The 24,437-nt window shown below is 48.9% G+C and overlaps 2 protein-coding genes across 2 annotated transcripts; one reads left to right on the plus strand and one right to left on the minus strand.

The window, feature by feature from the left end:
• The first annotated feature begins 1,932 nt into the window (after positions 1 to 1,932).
• DRC3 (dynein regulatory complex subunit 3) lies at positions 1,933 to 17,190 on the plus strand. The gene is made up of 12 exons (XM_009286456.1): positions 1,933 to 2,089; positions 3,494 to 3,610; positions 5,119 to 5,285; positions 5,885 to 6,031; positions 7,199 to 7,318; positions 8,237 to 8,349; positions 9,654 to 9,828; positions 12,577 to 12,708; positions 13,999 to 14,069; positions 15,191 to 15,314; positions 16,780 to 16,911; positions 17,077 to 17,190. The coding sequence occupies exons 1-12, from the start codon at positions 1,933 to 1,935 to the stop codon at positions 17,188 to 17,190; spliced, it is 1,569 nt and encodes a 522-aa protein (XP_009284731.1).
• Positions 17,191 to 18,298: 1,108 nt separating this feature from the next.
• ATPAF2 (ATP synthase mitochondrial F1 complex assembly factor 2) lies at positions 18,299 to 24,073 on the minus strand. Its single transcript, XM_009286583.2, is given in 8 exon segments — positions 18,299 to 18,921; positions 19,548 to 19,663; positions 21,130 to 21,242; positions 21,376 to 21,456; positions 22,457 to 22,554; positions 23,392 to 23,537; positions 23,891 to 23,944; positions 23,947 to 24,073. Coding segments are annotated over 8 exon segments (873 nt in total). The 3' UTR covers positions 18,299 to 18,783.
• Between the last annotated feature and the right edge of the window lie 364 nt (positions 24,074 to 24,437).

Genomic DNA, 24,437 nt, shown 5'->3' on the forward strand with positions numbered 1-24,437 from the left:
CCCCCACCCCGCCCTGACTGGCACCCGCGCACACCAACCGCAGCTTGCTCTGCCAAGCGTGGCCCGCCTCCTTGCAGCCGATTGGGCGGCGGCCGGACGCCCCGTGGAGTCATAGGTTAAAGAGCGTGCCCGTCACTGTCAAGTGAGGGGCCCGCCCCCGCGGTAGCCCCGCCCCTTTCCACGCCCTCCGGCTGATGGACAGCAGGGACGCCGCTACTGCCATCCATTGGGCAACGGCCAAACCATTCTCCAATGCTATTGGGCAAGAGAAACGTCAATCATGCGAGCCTCCTCCCGCCCCGAGGGAACGGTGCCGGCGCTGATTGGCTGACACGGATTTCTCGCGCTCTGATTAGCAGCCAGCCTTCCCACCCACTCCCTGACCATTGGCGGCTGAGCGTGTCACATGGCCGCCCTTAGCAACGCGCCTGGGCTTCCTTAGCAGCCGGGCCGGGTACCGGGGCCGAGGCGCAGGTGGGGGCCGGGCCGGGTACCGGGGGCGCGGAGCGGGCCTGGAGCCTTGGGGACCTGGGAGGTGACAGGCCTGAGGGGCCGGGATCTGGGCCTGGACGGGTCTCGGGAGGGAGGCAGCAGCCCACCTGGGTCGGAGCCACCCTGACAGGCAGAGTCGGGGTCCCCGTCCCGGGCCCTGCAGGGCCTGGGGATGTCGGGGACGTGGCGCTGCTTCCCAGGCCTGGGCTCCGGCTGGCTGTGAGCAGCAGCTTCTTGTCTGGGTGGCCGACCCACTGCTCGCACTGACACCCACGGTGTTCCCACTGGATGCAGCGAGGTGCTGACCTCGCGGTGTGATTAGCTCTGCGGAACCGGCGTTGGCTAAAGAGACGATGGACAAATACAGGGAAAGCGGAAAGTCCGGCAGATCAAGGACGAATAAACCCAGGGCCTGCTACTCCTCGGCCTGTACTGAGCACAGCCATAGAGAGGTTTGGTTTGTTAATTGAAAGCCGTGATGAGGAGAGAGCTTTCTAAACCCAGACGTTTATCGTTCCTGTCCTCCTATGCGAAAAAGCAGCAGAACTTCTTCCATAATTAGAGACTTCTTACGCAAGCAAAAGTTTGAAGATCCAAGCCCTTCATACTGATTAATTAACTGTGCACAGTTCTAGAAAGATAAGTAGTCTTGTTGCCCCCAGGGCAACATCAGGGCTATTTAAATGACAAAGCCAGGTCAGAAAGTTTTGACTGACGGAATTGTCCATTTCCCAAAGCGAAGGTGTTTGTGTGCAGTGCTATACACTGACTGAACTTGGTAGCCTTTACTATGGACCTGCATTAAGGGCCTTCTTCAGAAAATCGCTGTTATTGTTTATAAATTTTCCTCCTTCCTCAAATTTGTTTTCACTTTTCTTATGAGGTTGGTGTTTAAAATTTAGTGAACTGCTGTTGTTAGTTTTCCTATGCGAGAAACACATGCCTCTTACTCTATAAATCAAACTTGCCTATAATGAGAAACTTACTTACTTTTTAAAACGAGATTAAATGGTGCACGGAGCCTTGAATGTGCCCTCTTCATGAAGATGGGGTTCAGCAACAGGTGACTGCCACGTGATGGACCGTCGCTGTTCAGAGGTGTTGCACAGGGCCTCCTTTCCTGGTCTGTTTATCTGGCCAAAGTCTGGCATTCTTCATGGAAAACACTCAAACGTGGTGGGAAGCTTGCACGTGATCGTGCCCGGCCGTTTTACAGTGCTCGGGCCGTAAGGCTGCGCTTAGAGTCGCATCAGTGACTTTGTGATAAAAGTCAAGTCTGTATTTGATGTCAGCTGTGAGGTATTAGATCTGCTAAATGCTCAGCTGCGCTCTTAATTCCTTGGAATTGTCATGCCCGCTCAATGAATGTTGGAAATAGTAGCCAGGCGGTGATTTAATTTATTTTTCTTTTCTGTCCTTTAAGGCTGATGCCGTCTAAAAATGAGTCAGTTATACAATAGCATTGAGCCAAACGTTATTGATGATGAAATGGTTCAGAAAGCCGTTGAAGAGCAGTGTCCAGAGGACGTAAGAAAGCTTGCCAAAAGGGAAGGTGTTAACTTTAAGGATGTGACGGAGCTACAGCTTAGTTTTAGAAGTGAGTATCAGAATACATACTTTGTTTTCTTCTTCTTTTGTTAGAGGGTAATAGAATTAAGCATGAAGTGGCTAACTGGCAATTAAACAATCATGATTAGCTTGGATTTGTTATGTGAAAAGTAACATCTGGACTTACATTTTTAGTCACGCCTGTATGAAGTAGTTTCACTGGAGAGAGCTGGGTGCTTTTGCTGATGGGTAACTTTAAAGCTGCTTAACTTTACGCTATTATTGTCACTGCTATTCTTATTTAACATTTATATTGTGGTGACACCTACAGGCCACAGGCCTATCGGGCCCTTCTGTACGTGGACAAATGAAACCCTGGGCAGGCTCCGCCATCGCTGGCGATTATGTGAGAGCTATTTGGTAGATTATGGTGATTACAGTCCAATTCGGTGGCTTCCTCCAGTCATCCATAGCATTATCGCAGCTTGCCTCTTGCTGTCAAACCGGTCATAAACTTGCATTCAAAAAATGAAAAGGAAGAACATTTGGCTCAGTATTTGAGTATTTTGGGGGTATGTAATTTCATGGGCAAAAATCTGCTTTTGATTATTCGTTGCGTGCTCCAGTAAAATAATGTGTGTATTAGCTGAGTTCCTTAGAACAGAATCCCTGCTACCTGATCCCGCATGTATTTGTCTGCAAATACAAAATATAGAACTGTGTGAATATTTCGTGCATGCGATTCCTTGCTTTACTCTGCACTCACTAAACGGTGATAGCAGCTAACGAAATCCTCTGGGAAGCCATTGCGGGGGGAAAGAGAATTGGGAGTGAGGATGTTCTGTATTTTCTGTCACCCCGGTCCTAACGTTTTGCTGTAGTGCCTAATGACCTGCCCTTCTGATTCTGTTTTTGGAGAAAGCTAAATGCAGGGATATTGATTAGTTCCAAACTGCAGCCTTCACACAAAGACTAGACCCCAACTTGCTCTCCTGTGACGAGAATCCCAGGAGCAGGAGAGTAATTTACAAAAGCAGTAGCTGGCCACCACTAGCCTGCAAACGCGGAGAAAAGCAGAGTCTCATCCCAAACCTCCCTCTTGGAGCTGGAAAGGAAAATGAAGGTCAAGGCCTCCTAGTAGTGGATTCATAAAGCCACTCCTGACTGCAGGGCCGTAGTCAGCATCCCCTCAGTGACTCGTTGGCGTCGCTGATGAGCTGTATGCGCTGGTGCAGGACACGGAGGTTAACTGGGCTGTTTCATTGAAATCTCATCCAGCCAGTGGACCTCTCAGCTCTCTAGGGCAGTCATCACACGCTATCGTAATCTGCTGAAAATCATTTTGGAGGTAAGGCTGGACATGTTTTCCGTGTGCAAGATAGTATGTCTGCCAAGCTGAAAGCTGTCTCACATGAAAAGCAGTTTTGTTTTAGTTTTTTTCCCGTGGCTTTAGATATCCTGCAGATCGATAATCTGTGGCAGTTTGAGAACCTGACTAAACTGCAGCTGGACAACAACATCATTGAGAAGATAGAAGCTCTGGAGAGTCTGGTTCACCTCGAATGGCTGGGTAAGATACAGGCATATGAGGTTGGATGCCTTCACAGGTGCGAAGCAATCTGCGATAAAGCCAGGATGTCGCATTCCTTCTCAAACACGACTGATAGGAGCTTTTCCCAGGGAAGGCTGTCAGCTGTCTGTGTGTTTCCTCGTTTGACTGTCAAATGTCAAAATGCCTGAATATCAGAGCTGCAAAACGATCCTTCAAATGCTTAAAAACTGGTTTTAATACATTTGGTGTGGCAGGAACAGGAAGCTGAGGTTTCAAGGTTGTTTCCAGGGTTTGTACTCGTATTTGGAGGTGACTTGCAGAAATATTTATGGAAACACCTCTGTGATTTAGAAGCCTGTATAGACGGTTTTCAAAGCTAATGCAGGCATTTCACAGACTAGAACCCGCTATCTTTACCCCTGTATGCTTAAGGCCTTGTCGTCATTGTTGTCCCAAGAAGTGCCCATCCTTGTAGTCTTAGGTGACTACTTACAACTAAAAACTCAGGATGCCGATAGCAGCATGACACAGCGGTGCAGGTTTTGATGCTGGGTAGATCGGTGAGCTTGCTGCTGCAGATTCATAGCTTAGAGCATTCTCTGGGAACTGCAGCTACGTTGCTGGTTGGCAGTGGAAATATCTCCTCAGCCGTCTTTGAAAATAGCATGCGGGGCTTCGGTTCATAAGCACGTCTTAAAACGTCTGATGGGTTCTTCCGCCCAGTTGCCTGCACTGCTCTGATGCGCTTGCGAATCAACAGCTGATCACCACAACGTAAGCAGAGCGTTTTGAAGCACACTCATAGGTTTCGTTTGCCCAAAGGCTGCAGTGGTTCAGCAGCTGCTGCTTGAGTGTCTTAGCCGTCCAGGGGCTGGGGTGATGCAGACAGCTGGTAACCTCATCAACCGTCTTTGGACTCCCGAATCGCTCGGTACTGGCCAGAGGGCAAACACTGCCCTTAGTCATGATGACTGTAGGTGTTAGGATAGATGTTCTAGCAGGAGAAGAGGAAATTTCAATGAGTGAAATAGCTAAAGTGAGTATATGCCTCTGCATACCTCCATTGACAACAGGGCGATTGTGAGCATGGAACTGGCATATGGGAATGACCATGACAGCGGGCATTGTTGTGGCAGGCAAGAGCCTGCAAGAAACAAGGCAGGGAGTGTCAAATGTGTCACAGAAACACCCCCCTTTTAGGGCATTTCCCTACCCCTTTTCTTGTATTTTGGGTTTCCCCATAAGGTAGAAATCACTTTCAGGTTGTGTATGTGGACTCTGCATGGAATACCTTCAACTGTTGCTCTCATTGAAAAGTTTCATGACAGTTGCAAGGAGGAGATGTGAACGAATGACGATTTAATGCCGAGCCTTTCCTGTGGGACACTGAACACCCTCGAGGAAAATACTGCACATAAACTCCTAAATCAAGAACCAGGCTAAATGCAAGGTCTGAATCAGGGCGTTCTGCTAGAAACATTTCAGCTTCTGCTTGTAAAACTTTTGATTTCTAAACTCTTCCCCAGATTTGTCCTTCAACAATATTGAGGTAATTGAGGGCCTGGATACCCTTGTCAAACTGCAGGACCTCAGTCTCTACAATAACAGAATATCTAAAATTGAGCACATGGACACATTGCAAGAGCTGCAGATTTTCTCCATTGGAAAGAATAACCTGACCACTCTGGAAGACGTGAGTGCTCCCTGTCTTTGCAAATGTTCCCTGTCAAAGGATCAAATATTCTAAAACTGACATTTGCCACTGTGTCCGAGCCCCTCCTTAGAGGAGAAAATTCTCCTTAGGATTTCACTGCCTCTGTAGTCTAAGTTGTGGTTTTGGTAAGCTGTCCCGGTGTTAAGTGCTTACTACGACTATCTCTCTTTTAGATTATTGACTCCTGGGGGCCCGGTTCTGTAACTGCTATCAGCTGTGGCAAAATTCCTATTGGTTCCCGTGAAAGCTAGAAAAGGAATAAGTAGCTACATATGAGAAAAGGAGGGAGTGGAGACTAGGATTTATTTGGGGTTCTCCTGAGGGCAGCTTACCAGTCTAAGACCTGTGATTTGTCCACCCCATCTGCCTTCTCTCTGCACCCATCGTTTATATATTCACAATGTGAATTTAAGTATTTCCTTTCCCGAAAGCATTAGAAACTCATAATTTAATGTCGCCTGTGTTTGGCAGCAGAGCAGGATACGTATTGCAACATAATTGTAATAAGAGCAATGAATTTCAAGGCTGTGTGTTTCCCCAGCGCTGGGAAGTACAGCATCTCTTTCCCCTCGGCGTAGGTGATCTACCTCAGGAGGTTTAAAAACTTACGCACGCTGAATCTCGCGGGGAACCCTCTCTGCGACGATGAGCAGTATACGCTGTTTGTTGTTGCTCACTTTCCAGACCTGGTATACTTGGACTTCAAGCTCGTGAGTGACACCACGGTAAGCGTTTCTGCGTTCCCTGCTTGTGAAATCGGGCACCAGCATCTTACAGATCATTTGCTTCGTTGGTATGCTAGCAATATTCAGGGCAGGTTCCCTGCAGAAATTAGGCTTACAGAAACACGGAGTGTTTATTCTGCCTCCGCCTGACAGCTGTGAACCTGTAGGCCAAATTCTATCAAATCTGACAGAGAGGTAGAGGTGTCAGAGGCACGATGTTTCCACAGATTTTGTGAAAATCAGCAGCTGTGTGTGGGAGAGGGGCCACAGAGAGGCTGCAGTGTGAGTGCAAGCCGCCTTAGAGATCGGAGAATCTCGGAGGAGATCAGTCTTGAGACATGGATCCAGGGGAAAGGAGGCCTGGTGGTCCTGCTGCTCACTGAGCAGTTTGTTTCGGTAGCAGATTGATGGACTATCCAGGCAAGCAGGTGCCGTTGAATGCACTTCCCGCTCTTGATTTCTGCGAACTGGACAGTGCATCCGCACCGGTAACCCGTGGGACTGCTTTTTGATCCCAGGGCTCAAAGGAACAAAGAAGGTTTTTTTTGTTTGGGTTTTTTTTAGTAACCAAAGAACATGATTAATTGTAAATTTTCTTGGCACAGAGCAGGAGCTGTACTTGGAGTACACTCTTACCATAGGACTGGAAGGGCTTTCCAGGCCATCGAGTCCAGTCCCTGCTCAGACAGACAGTACGTCATAGAATCGCATACTTAAATTTGTCAAGCTTCAGTTTCAAGCTAATTAGGTTCTTGCCTTTGCTCCTACCTTGCCATCCACTCCTCCAAAGAGCCTTCTCCTCCCTAGTAAATGTATTAAACTCGCTGGCTGATCAAATCAGAGCTCAAATTCTAGAAGTCAAAACAGGGCCTCCTGCTAAAAAAGAAAAAACAACCCTAAAGAGGAGGAAATGGGGAGAGAAAAGTTTCCTGGGACTGAATCGGCTCAGATGCGTTGAATGCAGAGTCAGAGTAATATACCAACAAAAAAATGGGATGAGGAATGGATTAGAAACTTCATAAGTAGTTTAATAAAAAGCCCATAAAGAAATGGAGTTGCAGAAGTCACTCAGGTGCATGTTCTAGAAAGATCAAATGCTTCTGCCAAGATTTGTTGAGCAATGCTGGATAATCTAATAGAAACATTTTCTTTGTTTGCATTTCTCAGCGAGAAGTTGCAGTTTTAAAGTATCAAGATCTTACTGAGCCATTGGAATGTGAGGAGGCTCGGGCCCTGGCTCAGCTGGAGGAAGAACAGGCAAAGCAGAAAGAGCTAGAGTACCACAAGGTATGTTTTCTTTGGCTGGTTGTATATTGTCTCAGGAGAAAGAAGCGCAACACGTACTGGCTCCTCTTTTACCTGCTTGAAGATTTAATAAGAGGTTAACATTGACTGTGCTAAAACTAAGGCTAGGATTAATCTCTGTGATCTCTGAATCTCATCTTTTGAATGAAAACAGGAACTGCTGTGGAATACGCATGACGTGGGGGAGCATAATTCTTTTGGCTGAACAATGAAACTACAGATACAGACCCTGCGAAGCTAAATAGTAAATCATACCCGGGAATCTTATCAGCCTGACATGAGATTAAGAAAATTACAGGTCTGAGGGAACCGTTAGCGTTTTCACGGTGCAGTGACTTTTTTTTCTCCTTCACACTAAGTTAATGCTTTTCATTAGTTTTATGGTTAAACTCTTCAGGGCTTTGAGAGGTCACTGCAGTCCTGTGAACAGACTGAAACCAAGACCAAGCAGAGTGGTGCTTTCAATTGTGGTCTGCCTCTGTGTTCCAGCCCCCTAGAAGATCAGACTGGCTGAAGAGCAGGCGGCGGTTAAGTGACAGGGAGGACATCTGCAGCTCTTCCCTCCATCCCTCCCCAAAGTCCACTGACTCCTTATCTGAAAGGCTTAATAGCTTTGCCATACGTGGTCGTATGTGGTAATGTCTTATATAAGATTAAACAGTGTTTTCTATCCTTAGGCTAGAGAGTTCTAGCAGCAAAGCCACGTGTGAACCGGGATGGTTTTCACTCCAGTTGCAGGGTGCTTTCCTGCCTTGGTTGGTATATCTATTCTGTTGGTATCACTGTGTCTGCACCAGTGTTCCTCTGCTGGTAAAGTGCTTATAGGAGAGACGCATCTTGAGGACTGGCAGCAGGTTGGCACTCTTTATTTTACTTACATTGCTCTGATTCTCTTCAAAGACAGCCTTTGTTGAGTACCTGAATGGATCATTCCTGTTTGACAGTATGTACGCAGGGGATACAGAAGCTGCCAAACTGGCTTACCTCCCTGGAGCGGGTGACCTGCTGCAGGCATATCCTTCCTGGGTTTAGAATACCTAGAGCTAAAACGTAATGCCTTGAGTTAAGAAGGAGGCGCACCCACAGGGACTCTTCATCCGTTGCTTTTGTCCAGGGCTGAAAGCTACACTGATCTAAGATCCGAGATGGTCTGTGTTCAATTTTGGAACGGCACCAAAAAACCCCACCGCAAGACCGTGAGACCAGTGACAGCTTCAAGGCTTGATATCTCGTGAAATATGAGGGCTACAAACAAATGGTTTCTATTACCGGCAAGCTGGCCAACCCAGCTTGAAACATTCCATTTGTAAAACCATTCGCTTCTATCACCAACAGGTCATGAGATTCCAGCGTTTTAAATTCTCACCATTGTAATTACCATATTCCTTTTCCTTCACTTGAATCAAACACAGTTTTGGTAGCCTTCCTTTCTGACCCTTCAAGAATCAAGGCTTTGTACTTTCTTTAAGTCTGGAATCCACTTAAAGTTTAAAATGAGCTATAAGATAAATCTCTGTCAGTTAGATTGTAAGAGCGCAGTTGCTAAAATCATGTTGAAATTGAAGTGGTAGGAGATAGGAACAGACTAATCAGAATGATACGAGTCGCATATCTCACTACCTGCCAGAGCCGGCAACATGAAGTTTTCAGGCCAGCACTTTTTTCTGATCATTGCTCCTACACGGAGGATCAGAAAGCAGACACTTTTTTTTCTTTTTTCTTTTCTTATTCAGATTAATAGAGCATTGTCAAGGCCAGTAACTTGACCTTCCTTAAAATTGCATTACACTGTTGGGGAAAAATGCATCACGGCTTAACTACAATAGACTCTCGAAACAATTCCATTGCCAAGATAATAGCAGAAGAAAAATTGACGTTATTTTTGTGATGCTACCAAGTCAGTAGTTTACTCTGTGCTCTGGCTGTAGGCTCCAGAGCTGTATTTATTAACTACGCAGGCACTGTATTCACACTTGTGAAGACAGATAGGGTTATATGCTTCATTCCGCTGCTGTGTCAGAAAAGAGTCAGAGAAGTATATGTTTTCCCTTTTTTTTTTTTTTCTCCCCAAGGCCTTTTTCCCGTCAAGTTGCCACAGCTTTCTCCATACCCTTCAGGTAGCAAAATCCTATGCATAAAATGTGAATGGGTGACCCAGTCCTGCCGCAGAGAGAACACTTGGCAGCCTGCTCCCAGCAAGAACCACAGAGTTTACATCACAGTAGCTTGTAACTCTTGTTGCTCAAATTTGCAGAGCTAGAAGGAACATAGCATGTTGCTCCACTGAACAAGCGAAATACCTTGACTCTGGTGTCACGTACAGGAAGGAGTTTGTCTCAGTTTGTGAGAACCTGTTTAACTACGGTCTGAAAGAGTATGAAAAACGAGAAGCTGAAGTCTCTGATTTCTACGAAAGCCTTCATGAAGCGTTAACAGCCAACCAGCAAGAAGGCAGGAAAATAATCCTAGACTTTGAAAACCGGAACCAAAGGGTAATGTTGTTATACTTTAGTTTGTTTGATACATGATTTCTCTACACCCTATGCCAGCTTTTAATTTCACTGGAGAACGAGGGTAGCTCCATTAAAATTAGGATAATGATACTGGATTTACACTGTGGTAATAGGAATCGGTTCTTGATCCCTCATGGCAGAGTCACAGAGTGGTTGAGGTTGGAAGGGACCTCTGGAGGGCGTCTGGTCCAACCCCCCTGCTCAAGCAGGGCCACCTACAGCAGGCTGCCCCGGGGCCGTCTCCAGACGGCCTTTGAATATCTCCGAGGATGGCGACTCCACAGCCTCTCCGGGCAACCTCTTCCAGCGCTCAGTCACTGATCTTTCTTTGCATGTTTCTTACAGTATAAATCTATACCAAGGAAAATTGTTGTGTTAGCTAATATAATGTCATTAACTAACATAATGTTAAAAGTTTTTTAGTACTTTATGTAGGAAAAGAATTTGGGGATCGAAGTTTCAACCCTTTGGGCAAACCACAACCAGCTAACACCGACAGCCTTTATCTATACTGGAAATTCAGCGTAGGACAAAATTAACATGTCATAGTGTTATCTTATTGTCCACAAAGGTAAAGGTCCTTCAAGGCTTTACAGAAAAAAAGTGGCTAAACTTGGTGGGTTTTTTTTACTTTCTTTTGCCATCCAGAAAAGTTACCGGTCTTTAAGAAAATGGAAATGCTCAACCTTTCTTTTAGTTTAAATATTTTTGATGAAGTTGATTTAAAAAAATATATAGATTTATCAGATTTAATGCCACTCCCCTTCTCTTTGAGGCCTCCAACAGCTCTTCCTTCATTGAAAAAGGGGGAAGAAAAGGAAGGAGATTGCAGGGTATTCAGCCTGTTTTCAAGTAATTTTCTGCTTCAGTTCATTTTGTCAACAGCTCAAAGAGCTTTAACAAAAAATTAGATAAAGTTATTGTAATGTATTTCTAGTCTTTTTAAAGCAGGAACGATCTTTTTTTTCATTCTGCTCAACCACAGCCACCCATTGTGGCTGCTAAGGGTGTAGCTTCTAGCTGGATCCCTTTCTAACCATGTATAATAGATGGATCATTATTTTGTTTCCACAGAAAAAATAAGGGGGGGGGCTAAAGCCTGGTAACACTGTCAGCTGAGCAGAGCAAGTCCCTGACAACCGACACCAGGCAGAGTCACGAGCGCTGGCTCCCTTTGAAAACCAGCTCACTTTTATTTAGGTGCCTTGACACCCGCTGGCGGCCTGCTGAGTCACTCTGCGCCCGGGTCCTTCAACCGTGCTGACTCACGCTGGCAAACATCAGCTCTAGCCGGGGCACGACTTTGCAGCCTTACCAGAGGGCAACATAAAAAGGTTGAGATGCATATTCAGTTAACTTGCACTTGAATTCCCAATATATCTTCCGTTTAAAAAAAACCCCACAAAACCAACCAACCAACCAACCAAAAAACAACAAAAAAAACCCACCCCAAAATCAAACCCCAAGAAACATGGGCGAGACCAGATTTTGGCCCTTTGTCTTTGTCCGATGACCTGCAGACTCAGCTATGGATTGAGCTGCAAGAACAGGACGCCACAGTCAGCGTGACAGTTTTCATATAAATACTGGAGGAGTCGGTGTCAAAACCGAACACTGTATTTTAACAGCACTTCCCCATTAATCTAAAATTGCCGGAGGAGTTCAAAAGGTGCAGAGGCCCCAGCAGACTGAAATCTGTAAGCCATTCTTAGGGGCTGTTTGTCTCGCTGTAATTCTTTCATGTAAGCTTGGGTAACCTGTAAAATAACTCTGCTCTCTGAAGTTGGTTAAGGAGCAAAGGAGCATTAAAGACCTTGAACGTTGAAGTTATTGCTCCCAGAGGTGCGGCTTGAATGGCTGGGGAGCTTTTTGAGCCTCCTAACTTGTTTACATTAGAAAAGAAGATACTTTGCTCTCCCCTTTCCCCCTTTTAACGCTGCAAAGTTTGGGTAATCTAGTCCATTTTCAGACACAAGTCTTGGCAATGATTTTCATCAGAATTCTCTATTTTAGCCTGTTCCGTTGCCTCTCAGGAGAAATGGATTAGACATCTTAAAACGTGTGTATTTTTTCCTCCTATTAACATTTGTTTGTTAACTTATTTTGAACAGACTTGAAAATAATACATTGCCCGGCACAAGAGGATTTTTTTTGAGCCAAGAAATCATAAAACTTGTCTGATACAAAAGTGACGTCAATATTTAATTCTGAAGGGCAATAAATCCTTGTTGCAGGAGGAAGGCAGGCAACGATAGGTATTCCATATTCAGAATACTAAATCCTGACCCTACAGAAGTCAATCAAGATTCTCCTTGACATGAAGGGGATCAGGATTTAGGCCTGCATTTCTCTCTACAAAGTAATTGTTAATCTCTTCTTCATGGCCAGCAGTGTCAAGAATCTAATTTTTTTTTTTTTTTTTTAAACTTGATATGTATCAGAAGGGGAACCACAGCTAGAAGCATAGAAGGGGCAAAGTCTTCTGCTGACTGGAGGATGAGGAAGCGTTTTCACCGATTTCACAGCATTGCCCCTGGGTCGTTAGCGCAGTAGCATACCTCAGCACTGTTGACTAGCCAGTATGTAAATCTGGAGACTTCCTGAATCATCACATTTCATTGCAGCTAATCATCAGCAGGAACTTTTCTGACATATGTAACAAGTTAATTAAATTGCAATGGAGTGCTGAACACAAACTATAAGTAATTTATTTATCTCTGTGTTTAGAGGCTGGATGAGATTCATAATGCCAGGAGTTATGATATTGCTGAGTCTAAACGAGCCAAGTACAAGGAGGACATACTTCAGCTCTCAGAAGCACTCATGACCTTGGAAATGCTGATAGCTGACCAGCTGGAGGTAAGGGGTCAAGCACATACCTGTGAGACCTCACATCCAGAACGCAGGGGGGGGTGTCATTTTTTCTGTTGCTGCACCCCTCTGTTTAGTAGCCCGTTGCACAAAGAGGGGGGCGTAGGTCTTCCAGTCAGCTAATGTTTTGTCTCCATCTTATTCTTTCTCTGCTCAGAGATGATCTGGGTGAGATCAGGCCCTGGACATTGATCCATTGCAACAGATTTCTGTTGCTCAGAGCAAAGCGCAGTATGATCTTCGCATCTATCCAAGCTGATTTCCTAGACTTTAGAGAAAGGGACTTGAGGTCATTCAGTCATTTTATAGGTCTGCGAACAGAAGTCACTGCATAGCATGGGGTATGCATTTGGGATTCTAGAGGTGTAATTCTTTGAAGCTGATCTTTGCTATGAATAAGATTACACACATTCCTGCTCAGCTTACTGCATTTGCTTGCATAATAGCTGCCTTTTTTCTCCCCAGACTTTTCCTCGAAAACTAGGGCAGGGCTGCTAATGTGCATCTTCATCTGAAAAAAAAAAAAAAGTAATCTGTTTAAAAATTAGCAGGCAGGAGCTGCGGCCTGTGTGCAAGCAGATGCAGCAGTTTACTTTTGTGAATGTGCCTGACAGAAAGCAGCAGCTCAAAATGGATTCCTCCCTGCATCAGGATTGTGCCTTTTAGTGTTTTCTGAATTGGTCCTCATGTATCTGCAGTCACTGATGGAATGAGCAGAAACATTCCTCCCCGTATGCCCTTCTGGATCTGCAGGATTCGGGTGGCTAACTGTTGTATCAAGACATTAAGTGCAACACTTCACAGATTCCCCATCAGCCGTTTCTGAGAGAGGTAACAGGCAGCAGCAATTTTAGTTTCTGAGGACTAAAACAAAAGCTGCGGTAAGCCCAGGCATTGGTTATGCTTCTGACAAGAGGCTCTTCAAACATACAAGGAGACTGCAGCATGGCAGTATTCAGGAATACAGCGCACTCTGTGCATTACTTAGGTGAGGGTAAAAAAGCATCAGCTGGCTTGCTCCAGACACCGGGCAAAGGTACCATTCAGTCAGCTTCCCTCCAATAAACTGATTCTGATTTTCTGTCCCTGAATGAGGAAAGAAAATCTTGCAGCACTTTCAAAACACTTTAAGTGCTTGAGGCAGTGCAGTTTCTGACTGCGCTAATAACAGCAGTGAGTCCGAATTATAATCAGTTGTAGATTCTTCCTAGACTCCCTGACTCCCTTTTATGTTTATGCAAGTTTTCATTATAATATTTCCTTTTTCCCTCTGTTAAGGAGCTAATAAAGGATTTTAAAAGAAACATTGCTGTCATAGCATCAACATTCATTGAAAACGTTAAAGGGATATATCCTTTTGACAGTACGTTGGCCTGGACCTCCCAGTGATGTACGTATATCTCACTTCTAAATCCAGAAATGAGCCATCAGAATAGAATTTGATTTTTTTTTTTTTTTTTTTTTAAATAAACAGAAAAGGTCTTTTCCCAGTAAAACAAAAGGTTCTAAGTTCTCCTGTGCTGAAAGTTTGCATGACTTACGCAGCTTTCTCCCCCTTGGGAATCTTCCTTTCTTCTCCACACAACAGCCATGAAACCCTGGGAAGGTCTGGTTAGACTGTTTTTTTTAAAGAAAAGGTCTTTTCCCAGCTTTGCAGGAATGGTCATTTACATTTACCAGCTTCTTTCTGTGGAGACTCTGGAGAGGACAAAAGGTTCTAAGTTCTCCTGTGCTGAAAGTTTGCATGACTTACGCAGCTTTCTCCCCCTTGGGAATCTTCCTTTCTTCTCCACACAGCCATAAGGTCTTTTCCCAGCTTTGCAGGAATGGTCATTTAAGGTGCCCAGCTTCTTTCTGTGGAGACTCTGGAGAGGACAAAAGGTTCTAAGTTCTCCTGTGCTGAAAGTTTGCATGACTTACGCAGCTTTCTCCCCCTTGGGAATCTTCCTTTCTTCTCCACACAGCCATGACAAAACCCTGGGAAGGTCTGGTTAGACTGTTTTCTATGTACATTCTTGCCATAGCAGCCAATGAAATACCTACAATTCGTGTTGAAGTTTCTTTAAATGGCCTTCATTTTTGTGTTGTTGATGTCTTCTGAAACAAAGTGAGATGAGAATACCAAAGTGCTTCAGTGACAGGTTACACTAAATATATAAATCTCTTGGCCTGGTGCAAATAATTGCACCATATTCAGAGCTTCGCTTATATCCTGGGAGGCCTCCCTCAATTTCTGTTGCAAACCTAGGCCCACTCTCAGTTCTGCGTGATATATGGCAGCGAGGATGAGACCCAGTGTGCGATTAAGAGCAGAAAGTGTATATCCTGACATCAGAGCAGCTTCTGGCAGCAGCCAGGCTCTTTCCTGCGGAGGCCCACTGTGCGGATGCTCAGTCTCTAGTTACAGGAGGTCATTTAATCTCTACAAGTGAGTGGTGTCGTCAGCTTCTTCCTTAACCATCTTCTCTACGATGACCCAGTGCCGGGACCTGGAAAACCGTTACCATGAAAAGCTGCTAGAGATCTCCATCACCACACTGGAGAAATCAGTCAAGAATGAGCTTGACGAGGATTTGCCAGCTGACGTTCGAATGGTGAGGGCACCAAAAAAATTCATCTCTGCTAGGGAGTCGGCGAGAAGAGGAGGCCACAGCCTCTTCTCAGAAGGGACAGGGTTTCCAGGAGGCTCGATACAGCTAAAGCCGTGACTAAACCAGAGCGTAACCTCCTCCTAAGAGGCCCCAGCCACTTGGCTGGACTGCAGTGCCGCCGGACATCTCCGCTGACAAGGACAGAGGATAACTGCACTGCAGGTTTCCCTGGGCGCTGCCAGAGCTGGTGGCAGCAGCCCAGGAGAGGTGCTGAGGAAGTCTCTCTCCTGCCTCCAGCACAACTCACTTCTCTGGCTGATTTCCAGACAGTCCCAACCCAGCAGGTAACTTAGGCAGCGTCTTTGCTGCACTCGCAACTGGTTTTGTTCAGATTCTCCCTGCTCCCCCAGGAGAATCCGAACACCGCTCTGACTTCCTTGCACCGGGACTCTTGTTTGCCTCAGTGATTTCAAAAGCCCTCCCTAGAGCTCCCCAGCCCGTGAGCTGATCTGGAGGCAGGACATGACATTTCAAACGCCCTCAGTCTTGCTGTGATATCAAAGATCCCAGGAGCCTTTCAGATAGCACCAAGATCGTTGCAGTGCTCCAGTCAGCAATGCCGCTGATCTTTTTGCCTCCGTTATTCCTTCATTTAGTGGCTAAATGACTTGAGTTTTGGATTCGCTATGGTTTTGCTCTGTCCAGATTATCCCAGCCCCCCCATTACTCCAGGTAATCAAGAGCTGACAAACACAAAACAGACCCCTCGGCACCCCCGGGGGAGCTCCCTGCTTTATGGCCTGTGCAGATGGCTGCAGTTACGCACTGTTGCTGTGCACCCATTTTGCCTCGCTGCCATCCATTTCCATGGAGAAGCAATCTTCATTTGTTCAACAGCTGCACTTGGCTGCAGGAGGAGAGTCATTACGGTTTAGCAAAGCCACCCTCTATTTAGAGCCACAGGGGAAGTCACTGCTTTGATTAGAAGCTGGGACTCTCCAAAAATGAAGATTTACAGCCAGTGCCACTAATGCAAGAGACCCTTCCAAGTGCGATTTTCCACTTCCCGCACCTGCTGGGCCAGGCGTGCTGGAGCATATGCAGCCCTGCTTCAACACCAGCTGCCCGCTGGGGCCTGCCATGCGCTGCAAGCCAGCCCCGCCTGCGGCAGAGCACTCAGCAGCAGGCATTTGTTCCCTGCTCCAGCAGGTGAGGCCGAGGGTGCTGCCTCAGTTTCCCCACTCGTACCAGGGATAATACTCCATTACACCGTAGCGAGGCCCGGACACATCCTTGCGAAGGGTAAAGCACTGGATCCCTCCCGAAGAGTAGGGCTTTGTCAGTCTGAAACAGAGGTCTGATTTTCTTTCCCTAAGCACTGCAGTTACTGTGCTGCTAGTTCCGAGCTCTGCTGCTTTCGCTGCGTGCCCACCCCCCCCTCCCCTCATCCGGTCACGTTACCTCCTAGCTTCTTGTGGACAAAAACACCATTGTGAACGCAGTCAACGTGTCCCATGGCATCCGCCTGCTGAAGATTGATAAGCGAGAGAGCGACATCCTCAGCAACACCTACCGCTGGCAGGCCTCCGTGACAGAGAAGGTAAGAGACCCTCGTGCTCAGGGGGACGGGGCACAGAGGGGTCTGGCCCAAGCGGTGGGGACACTGCTAGGAAAGACGCTCCCTAACCTTTGCTGGAGCCCTCTGTGCTACAGCAAGGGACCCTGACGCGCCTGCAGATTCACTGCTTGGTTTCCATCTGTTCAGGCTTTCCAAAACGAGATCGACAGAAACCGCGACCGTGTCAAAGAGATTGTTCAGTACATCGACAACCTCCAGGAGGAGCTGGATAACACAGAGATCCTGGAGCCGACGGAGTAGGTCTGCCACGGGCTGGGCAGCTGCCTTAGCTGGGGGCACACAGGATGGCCCCCAGCGGCAGCACACCCAGCAGGGACGGCTGCCTCTCTATGCCTGAGCAATCTGGGACATTTCAGGCCAAAGGCATACTTCTTCCATCCCACCATAAACGGCAAATAAAGGTACTTACTGACTCTGGAAAAGCATATGAAGCTCTGTCTCTTCCATCGTGTTGGCATGAAAGCCTGTGCAGACAGAGCTCAGACCTGGTCACAAGGGGTTACGGATCAGCTGTGAGCTGGTTGAACCAAATCATTGTAGCGTATCATGCCTGAAAGCTTTGGTACCTGCAAGCACAGTGGCAGGAACCTGCGAGCCACAGGCATGCGGCAGCAGCCTGGGAGAGGAGCGCTCGCCATCAAGCCACCCCCAAGATAACGGCAGGTTTCCAGCTCGGCAAGCACAAGGCTGGCGGGGGCTCTGCGTGTCTGGGAGCCTTGTCTTCTCACAAAAGCAGCTTTCTGCAGTGTGAACAGAGCAGCCCCCAGCTAGCAGGAAGGGAAATCAATGGTTCCACAGGAGCTCACACACCGCCGCTCGCAACAGCCAAGCGAGGAGTCATTAATTCCCCTCTTTGCCCGGTGACAGCAGCTGCTGCGCTCACTTGTGGGCAGCTTCTGACGAATGATGCTGGCCGGGGGCTGGAGGCAAGCAGCGAGGAGAAAGGTGGGAAGGTTAAATGAGAGGGTGGCCGCATACGCACTCTGGGGAGAGACCGTGTCTCTCTGAAAGCCCCGTGGCTGGTGCTACCTGTCATACACAGATTTAGCTCATAGTACCCTGTGCTTTTGAAGATGGCAGGAGTCCAGGTTCCCCCCCTCTTGCTCCAGGACTGCACAGTCGGCTCCCTGCTACTCCTTGGCTGCAAGGACAGGGCACCTAGCGTGGAGAGGCTCACACAGAGATGCGGAGGGAGCAGACCTGTTTGGTAGTTAGTGTCTGCTCAGCTCTGCTCCGTGTTTTTTTTCTGCCTGCAGCCATCCCAGCACCTGCCTGGAACCTAGTAACTCAGGACCTCCACCACGGTTTGGTGATGAAAACAAAGAAACACTCAGCAGCATTGGCTTTCGGTATCTAGCAGGGGCAGGCCTTTAATCAAACAGAGAGACCCTGGTGTTACGTACAGGCACGCTGAGGGATGAAGAACAGATGCAATGGAGTCTGTTTTCAGATTTCCATAACAAGTGTGTATCAGGAGCTGGCAGCTATGAAGACATGTGGCATATGCTGGGTATGTCTGTGCCGCGCCCCGCCCAGGAAGCCGTTTCTTTTGTGGGAGCTCCTCTGATGAGTTACAGACACCAGTAACGGACAGAGCTGCCGTCTTGGGGATGCAGAGGGAGCTCACCTTGACCTTTCCTCCTTGCGGGCTCAAAACTGCTGGCGCTGCACTGCGGCAGGCAGTCCAGGCGAGGAGTTGCCCACCAAGTCGCAGTTCCTCAGCACGAGGCTGATCCCAGGAAAGGCGTGGTGGCAGGAGGGTGGTTACTGGCCACTGGGTCACGCCAGCGATTCACAGCTGGGCATTTTCCTCCTGCGCCCAGCCCAGCAGCCTCAGTCCTGCAACAGCTTGTGTTTTACAGTCGAGCTCTCCGAACAGAGGTGAACAAAGAGAGTCCCAGCTGCCGTGCGAGCACACAGCTCGCACAGATCATAGTCATGGGCCCACTCCACGCTGCCCCACCGCTGAATCTGAAGGAGAGGAGGAACACGAGTCAGTTCAGGACTGGATTATACGTAGAGCTGCTCAGCAACTCTCAGCCGCCCTTTTCATGTTTGAGAAACACGGGTAACCCCCCAGGAGCTGTTCTGATCGCTGACTACGGGGGTAGGGAGATCTCCAGATGAGTTCGGTGGAAGGACATGCTTCATCTGGGTCTGAGGCAAAGCCCCTTAAAGGGAGGATGAAAAGATTCCCATCAACTTCAGCCGCTTTTGGGTCAGGGAGAGCTTCACGCCAGGCCAGTTTGCAGTAAGCAAGTTATTAGCTTGGTGTCTACCAGGGCCTCCAGGCTGGATAACCCACAGCAAGAGAAGCCAGCCACGACTTTGCACTTCAGATTCGAGAGGGAGAAAAGCAGCCATCTGGGTTCTGCAAAAAGAAACTGGCAGTCCTGGGAGCGCTCTGGGCTGTTGCGCCCATGATGTTGCTCTACAGCAGCGCACGCCAAACTCTCTCAAACGGGGAGACTGGCGGAATGGAACCTCTCCTGCAACAGCAGGCACTTCCCTTGCCAGTTATTTGTGGTGGGAGACGCATTTGTCATGCTGAGATTATTGCTATTTGAATTATAGGGCTGTTCTGTAACATCATTTACCTGGTATTCTTCCTCCAGGCGAGACAGAAGCACGGCTTTCTCTACTGTAATGTGCCTGTCAATCAGACCCATGGACAGAATCAGAGATTTCAGCTGGGTGATTACATATTCTATACCTGGAAGGGAATAACCCAAAACAAACAAGGTTCATGGTTGTTTTCTGCAGCGTTACAGCGGCATCTCCACATGCTCTGAAGAGACAGTCAGGGTGTGGTACCTCCTCAGGGATAGTGATACTTCCCACTTGCATCTGGGCACTTAAGCGTCAGATCTGCAGTTAGCAGCAGACACAAAGCGCTGTTCTGGCCGCTGTCGCTGCAGTGACAAAGGCTACGCCTTGGAAACGGCCTCCGTTTATTCTGCCACAAACCTGCCCTGTGCGAAGGGAAGGGATACCCATCCAGGCCGGAGTATTCTGGAGCTCAGGTGAAAGTCCAGGGTGAGAGGGACTCCTGTGCTGTTTGGTGATAGAAGAGCTGTCCGCATCTATAACCACTCCTAGAAAAACGCTGTGCAAATGCGTGTGGTGGGCTGTCCCCTGGGAGAACTGTGTTGGCAAAGGACACAGCTGCTGGGCTCAGCTGATAAAACAGCAGAGCTCTTTCCTGCCACACCACCAGCTACCGGCTTGCAAGACACCCCTCTTCAGGGGAGGAGAGCGAGTGCCTGATGGCTGAGGGACCTGAGCAAATCCCACAGACACGCACAGCCAGGAGGAGGAGGAAAGAAGGGCTCAAAACTCTGAGCTGCTGAGCGCTCACGGTTCAGCTCAGGCTGATAGGAAATGTAGGTGCCTGCGCGTGCACAGGGTCTAAGGAAGGAACTGAAGTCAGACTCGTCCTGCGTTACCAGTCTAGGCCAGACCTTGAATTTCAGGTCTAAAGTCAACCAGCTGCCCAGAGGCTCCCCTTCCCCAGGGGAGGCACATGCTTTTCCCTTCCACCCTGCCTACCCATATTACAAACTGTGAGGAGAAGAAATGATTCATCAAAAAACAATCTTTACAGGGGTAACAGAAAGGCTTTGCAAGCCCTGTCCCTGTTAACTTCCCTTAGCAGCTCAGCTAGTGTCTTCTGTGGACGTCACTGTCTGCTGCTCATTCAAGTCTTGCTTTTGAGGACTTGAGCAAAGCAAACATTACTCCATTTCTTTATCTTTAGGTGTCATTCAGCAGTATAAAGTAAGATCAAGTGGGCTGTAAGGGTGAAAGAGTGAGGACAGTGCACAGAACCATGGACGCTTGGAGCACTAAACCCCGTTTCTCTTCCTGGTAACAAAGCTGGGGACTAAATCACTAGAAAGTTTGGCATTAAATTTGTGCTAGGGTAGAGCAGACAGCTCGCGGGCCAGCACAGTCAGACCCTGAACGCTAGTGGCACTACGAGGGGAGTCCCTACCCGTAACAAATTACAGCTAAGGGACTGGCCTGCAGATTTAAAACATAAACCTCAACACTCTGACTATCCCAGCGTATCAGCAGGAGAGAGAAAACATTACAGTCACTTTTCTGCCCCGTGGAGAGGAACCGCCTCCTCCACTGGCACAGCCCGAGCGGAGGGCTCCCCGGCGCAGCCTCTCTCACCTTGCAGGGCCCACATGTTGTAGGACGCCAGATGGCTGACGAAGGTCTCCTTGGTGCTGGCTGGGATGTTTGGCCCCAGGATGCTGGTCGAGGAGCCAATTGCCACGTTGTACCTGAAACGATCACCCGGCCCCTTAGAAAAGCACAGGGCTTGTGGACCTTGCAGCTCCGACAGTCACAAGCACTAGAGCTCCTGGCCTCAGGAGCACAGGGCATAAGCAGACAGAAACATCTTTGACCTCTTACCTTTTCTCAGCCCAGGCGACAACGGGATCCCATTCATTCTTCTGCAGCTCTGCCAAGGCGGCTGGCTCCTCCACACGATAGCTGGGACATTGCAGAACAAAACCACACTGGACGTTCACTCCCAGGCTGCCAGACTGCTCCCTGCCAGGCTGGAGCACACCTCTGGGAAGGAAGCTGCCCCCCACCAGACCACAGCAAGGGGAACAAGGGCCTACTGTCCACCCAGGCAGCGGCAGCAGTGACTGGGGACAATCCCCCCACTCTTCCCCAAATTCAGAGTGTTTTGTTGTTCCAGGAAGGACAATTCTACCTTACTACAAAACAGCAGCAAACCGGCCAACAGAAAATTGCAGGTAGCCCCAAGCCAGCCACAGGATGCAGCGAGGTTTAGCGGTTAGAGCAGGGGACGTATCCCACTGGAACTCTTTATACGGGGCCACTCCTCCTGCCTCACTTTGCCCAGTGGCTCAGCTCGGCGCTCCCCGCTGCCAGCCTGACCAAAGCCACGAAGGCTTTGGGGGATGTCCTGTTCCCCTCTCCACACAGGAGCTGTGCAGCTGCCAGCGGACACCTCAGAGGCTGGGACTGTGAGGCAGGAGCTTGGGCACGAATAGGCTTGATCCTGCAGCCCACGGGGGCTTTAAGGAACGAAGGGCATTTTGCTACTGGTACAAGTAATCTGAGCTGCCTGTACTGGCACACGAGTACCAGGGACTGGGCTGACAAGATTCCCCCAGGCCTTTCAAAGATGTTTTCTTTTCCCCAAGGAGATCTTCATTTCCTGCTGCTCCCGCCCTTGCCCAGCATGGAGGTGTCCAAAACAGAGTTCAACAGAGGACCAGGTCCCCATTCTCCCTCATACCTATGCCCTTCGCGTGCGCGGACTTCCACTAGGTTTGCAGACGTAGGACTGGCCCAAACTAATTCAAACCCTCGGGCCAAAACCAGGACAGATCAGAGCCCTGCCACGACTGGGTTACGGTAGACATTTTTCCTCACTTCCTCCCCCAACCGCCCTTCCAAAAACCACACTGTGACAAGACAACCTCGCCCCCGCGACAGCGGGGCCCCCGTCTCGTACCAGACGGTGTCAGTCTCCAGGAACTTCACAGCCGCACGGATCAGCTGCATTTTGTTTCGCTGCGTGGGATTGTCCAGCGCCGTGTTGCACAGTGTGGTCTGCGGGATAAAGGCAGTTTAAATCGCTGTTATTCAAGGCTTGGGGAAGCAGCAGCTTCCATTGCACAAGGCCAAGAAGAAGCAGCGGAATTTGGGGCAGACAGAGAACCGAGGAATGCAGCTAAAAGGGGTGCAGGGCCAGAACATAGCTCACATAATAGGAATCTTCTCACTGATTTCGGAAGCCTCGGGAGCAGGCCCATCAAGCACCAGGGGAGAGGGCTCACGGACTGCTCCAGAGCTCATCCCATTTCCTCCTGTCCCTTGCTATCCCCAGTAACACTGTCCGGCCCCTTCTCAAGTCCCCCAGTGACACAGATTCCCCCCTCAGACGGTCACCCAGCCAGCATCTAACTGCCCGCACAACCACAAGGTTCTCCCCAGTGCCCAAAGTCCCGACCTCTTGTCCCCGATTCCATGGGCATTAGGACAACCTGCTCTCTCCAAGTTCTGCGTTTGGAGACCATTCTCATGTCTACGCAGTCACCCCAGTTTTAGACCAAGCCATGCAAATTCTACTGCAAGTACTCAGGAGAGCTGGCGGAGGCAGGACGCAGAAGGAAGCGTTCTCAGAAGATGCCCCCGTCTCGCACACCCCGGCGCAAGACTTACACCCCAAAGCAGGTCTCCACCCCAAAGCGGTTCTCAACCCTTGCTCTGGAATCCGTTCTGCCAGCTGGCAAAGCCCTTGCCAGGTGGCAGTGGCCTGGCAAACCCATCTTTAGCCCCTGGCATTTCGATTCCCTGTCCTTAATCCTGACTTCCTTGACCTGACTGCTCCCAACACACGGCGTTCTGCCCCGCCGAGGTCTGGGTGCCCCGACCTGCCGTGCTCACCAGGTGCATAGTGTAGGCCTTGATGGTGTCTTTCTGGGAGTCCCACTCTGTTGCCACTGCAATGGCCAAGGCCTCACTGGGGACAGCGAAGAGCTTGGCCTGGGGCGTTTTCAGCTTCCGGTGGTCCAGGTTTATTTCAAAGCCTCCTGGGGAATCAGAGTATAAATCCTGGGGAATCAAAGAGGAGCAGGCACTAAGGAACAACAGACAACCCCACAGCGGGAGCAGATTCAGAGCCGGAGCTGACGGGAGCAAGGGACCAGGGATACTCGAGTTTCCCACCATCACCATCATTTTGACATACTTTTCCCCCAAATGGTCTTGGAAGGTGTTTCCCACCACACAGCTTCGCTATAGATGAGGAAAGGGCACAGCAGGCTGGTGACAAATACTCCACTCGCACATTGCGGGTGTGCCACGCTCTCGCTGAAGAAGCGTGGGGTGATAACACCCCTCCCGGGGACCAGCCCCTCTGTCCTGTCCCGGCGGCCGTACTCACCTTCTCCTTGCGAGATGCTCACGTTCTGGTAAAACCGCTTCCTCTCTGGGGGCAAAAACAGAGCCATTCAGAGGGCAGTTAGAGGAGGTTCGGCCTCTTCCCCTGCTCCCCATCACAGCCCAGAACAGACGGAGCCCTCGGTGCTGTCGAGGTGGCCTGGCCACAAAAATCCTGCCCGTTCATCGACAGCTTCCAAGCACCACACCATTTCAGCGAGCTCCACTCAACTGGTGAAGTGCCACGAAACTGGTGAAAAACCACAGCGTTGCTGTGCACAACTGGCAAGTGAACGGGACCAGCTTGACTTTGCTTCCACCAGCCCAGGCTGGGCTCTCAGCTCCCTTCGAACTGGCCTGCACCGAGTTTCTACAGACTCTGGCAAGGGGTGGTTTCCAAAGCAGACCTGTCCCAGCTCTCCTTCCCAGCCTGTTGGAGGAGTTTCACTCTGAGCTCAATCTTTCAAGATTTTCCCACTGCAATCACGTTTGACAAATAGTCCCTGAGCTGCCTTGGCTAACTCTCTCTCCCTGCTTGCTCTCAGAGCGAG

Source organism: Aptenodytes forsteri, unplaced genomic scaffold, assembly GCF_000699145.1.
Source record: "Aptenodytes forsteri isolate BGI_AS27 unplaced genomic scaffold, ASM69914v1 Scaffold55, whole genome shotgun sequence".
Classification (NCBI taxonomy): domain Eukaryota; kingdom Metazoa; phylum Chordata; class Aves; order Sphenisciformes; family Spheniscidae; genus Aptenodytes; species Aptenodytes forsteri.

Coding starts and splice junctions, on each gene's coding strand:
- DRC3 (XM_009286456.1), top strand. CDS start 1,933: ATGAGTCAGTTATACAATAGCATTGAGCCAAACGTTATTGATGATGAA. Junction 2,090..3,493: donor GCTACAGCTTAGTTTTAGAA/GTGAGTATCAGA, acceptor CCGTGGCTTTAG/ATATCCTGCAGATCGATAAT. Junction 14,070..15,190: donor ATTGAAAACGTTAAAGGGAT/ATATCCTTTTGA, acceptor CATCTTCTCTAC/GATGACCCAGTGCCGGGACC.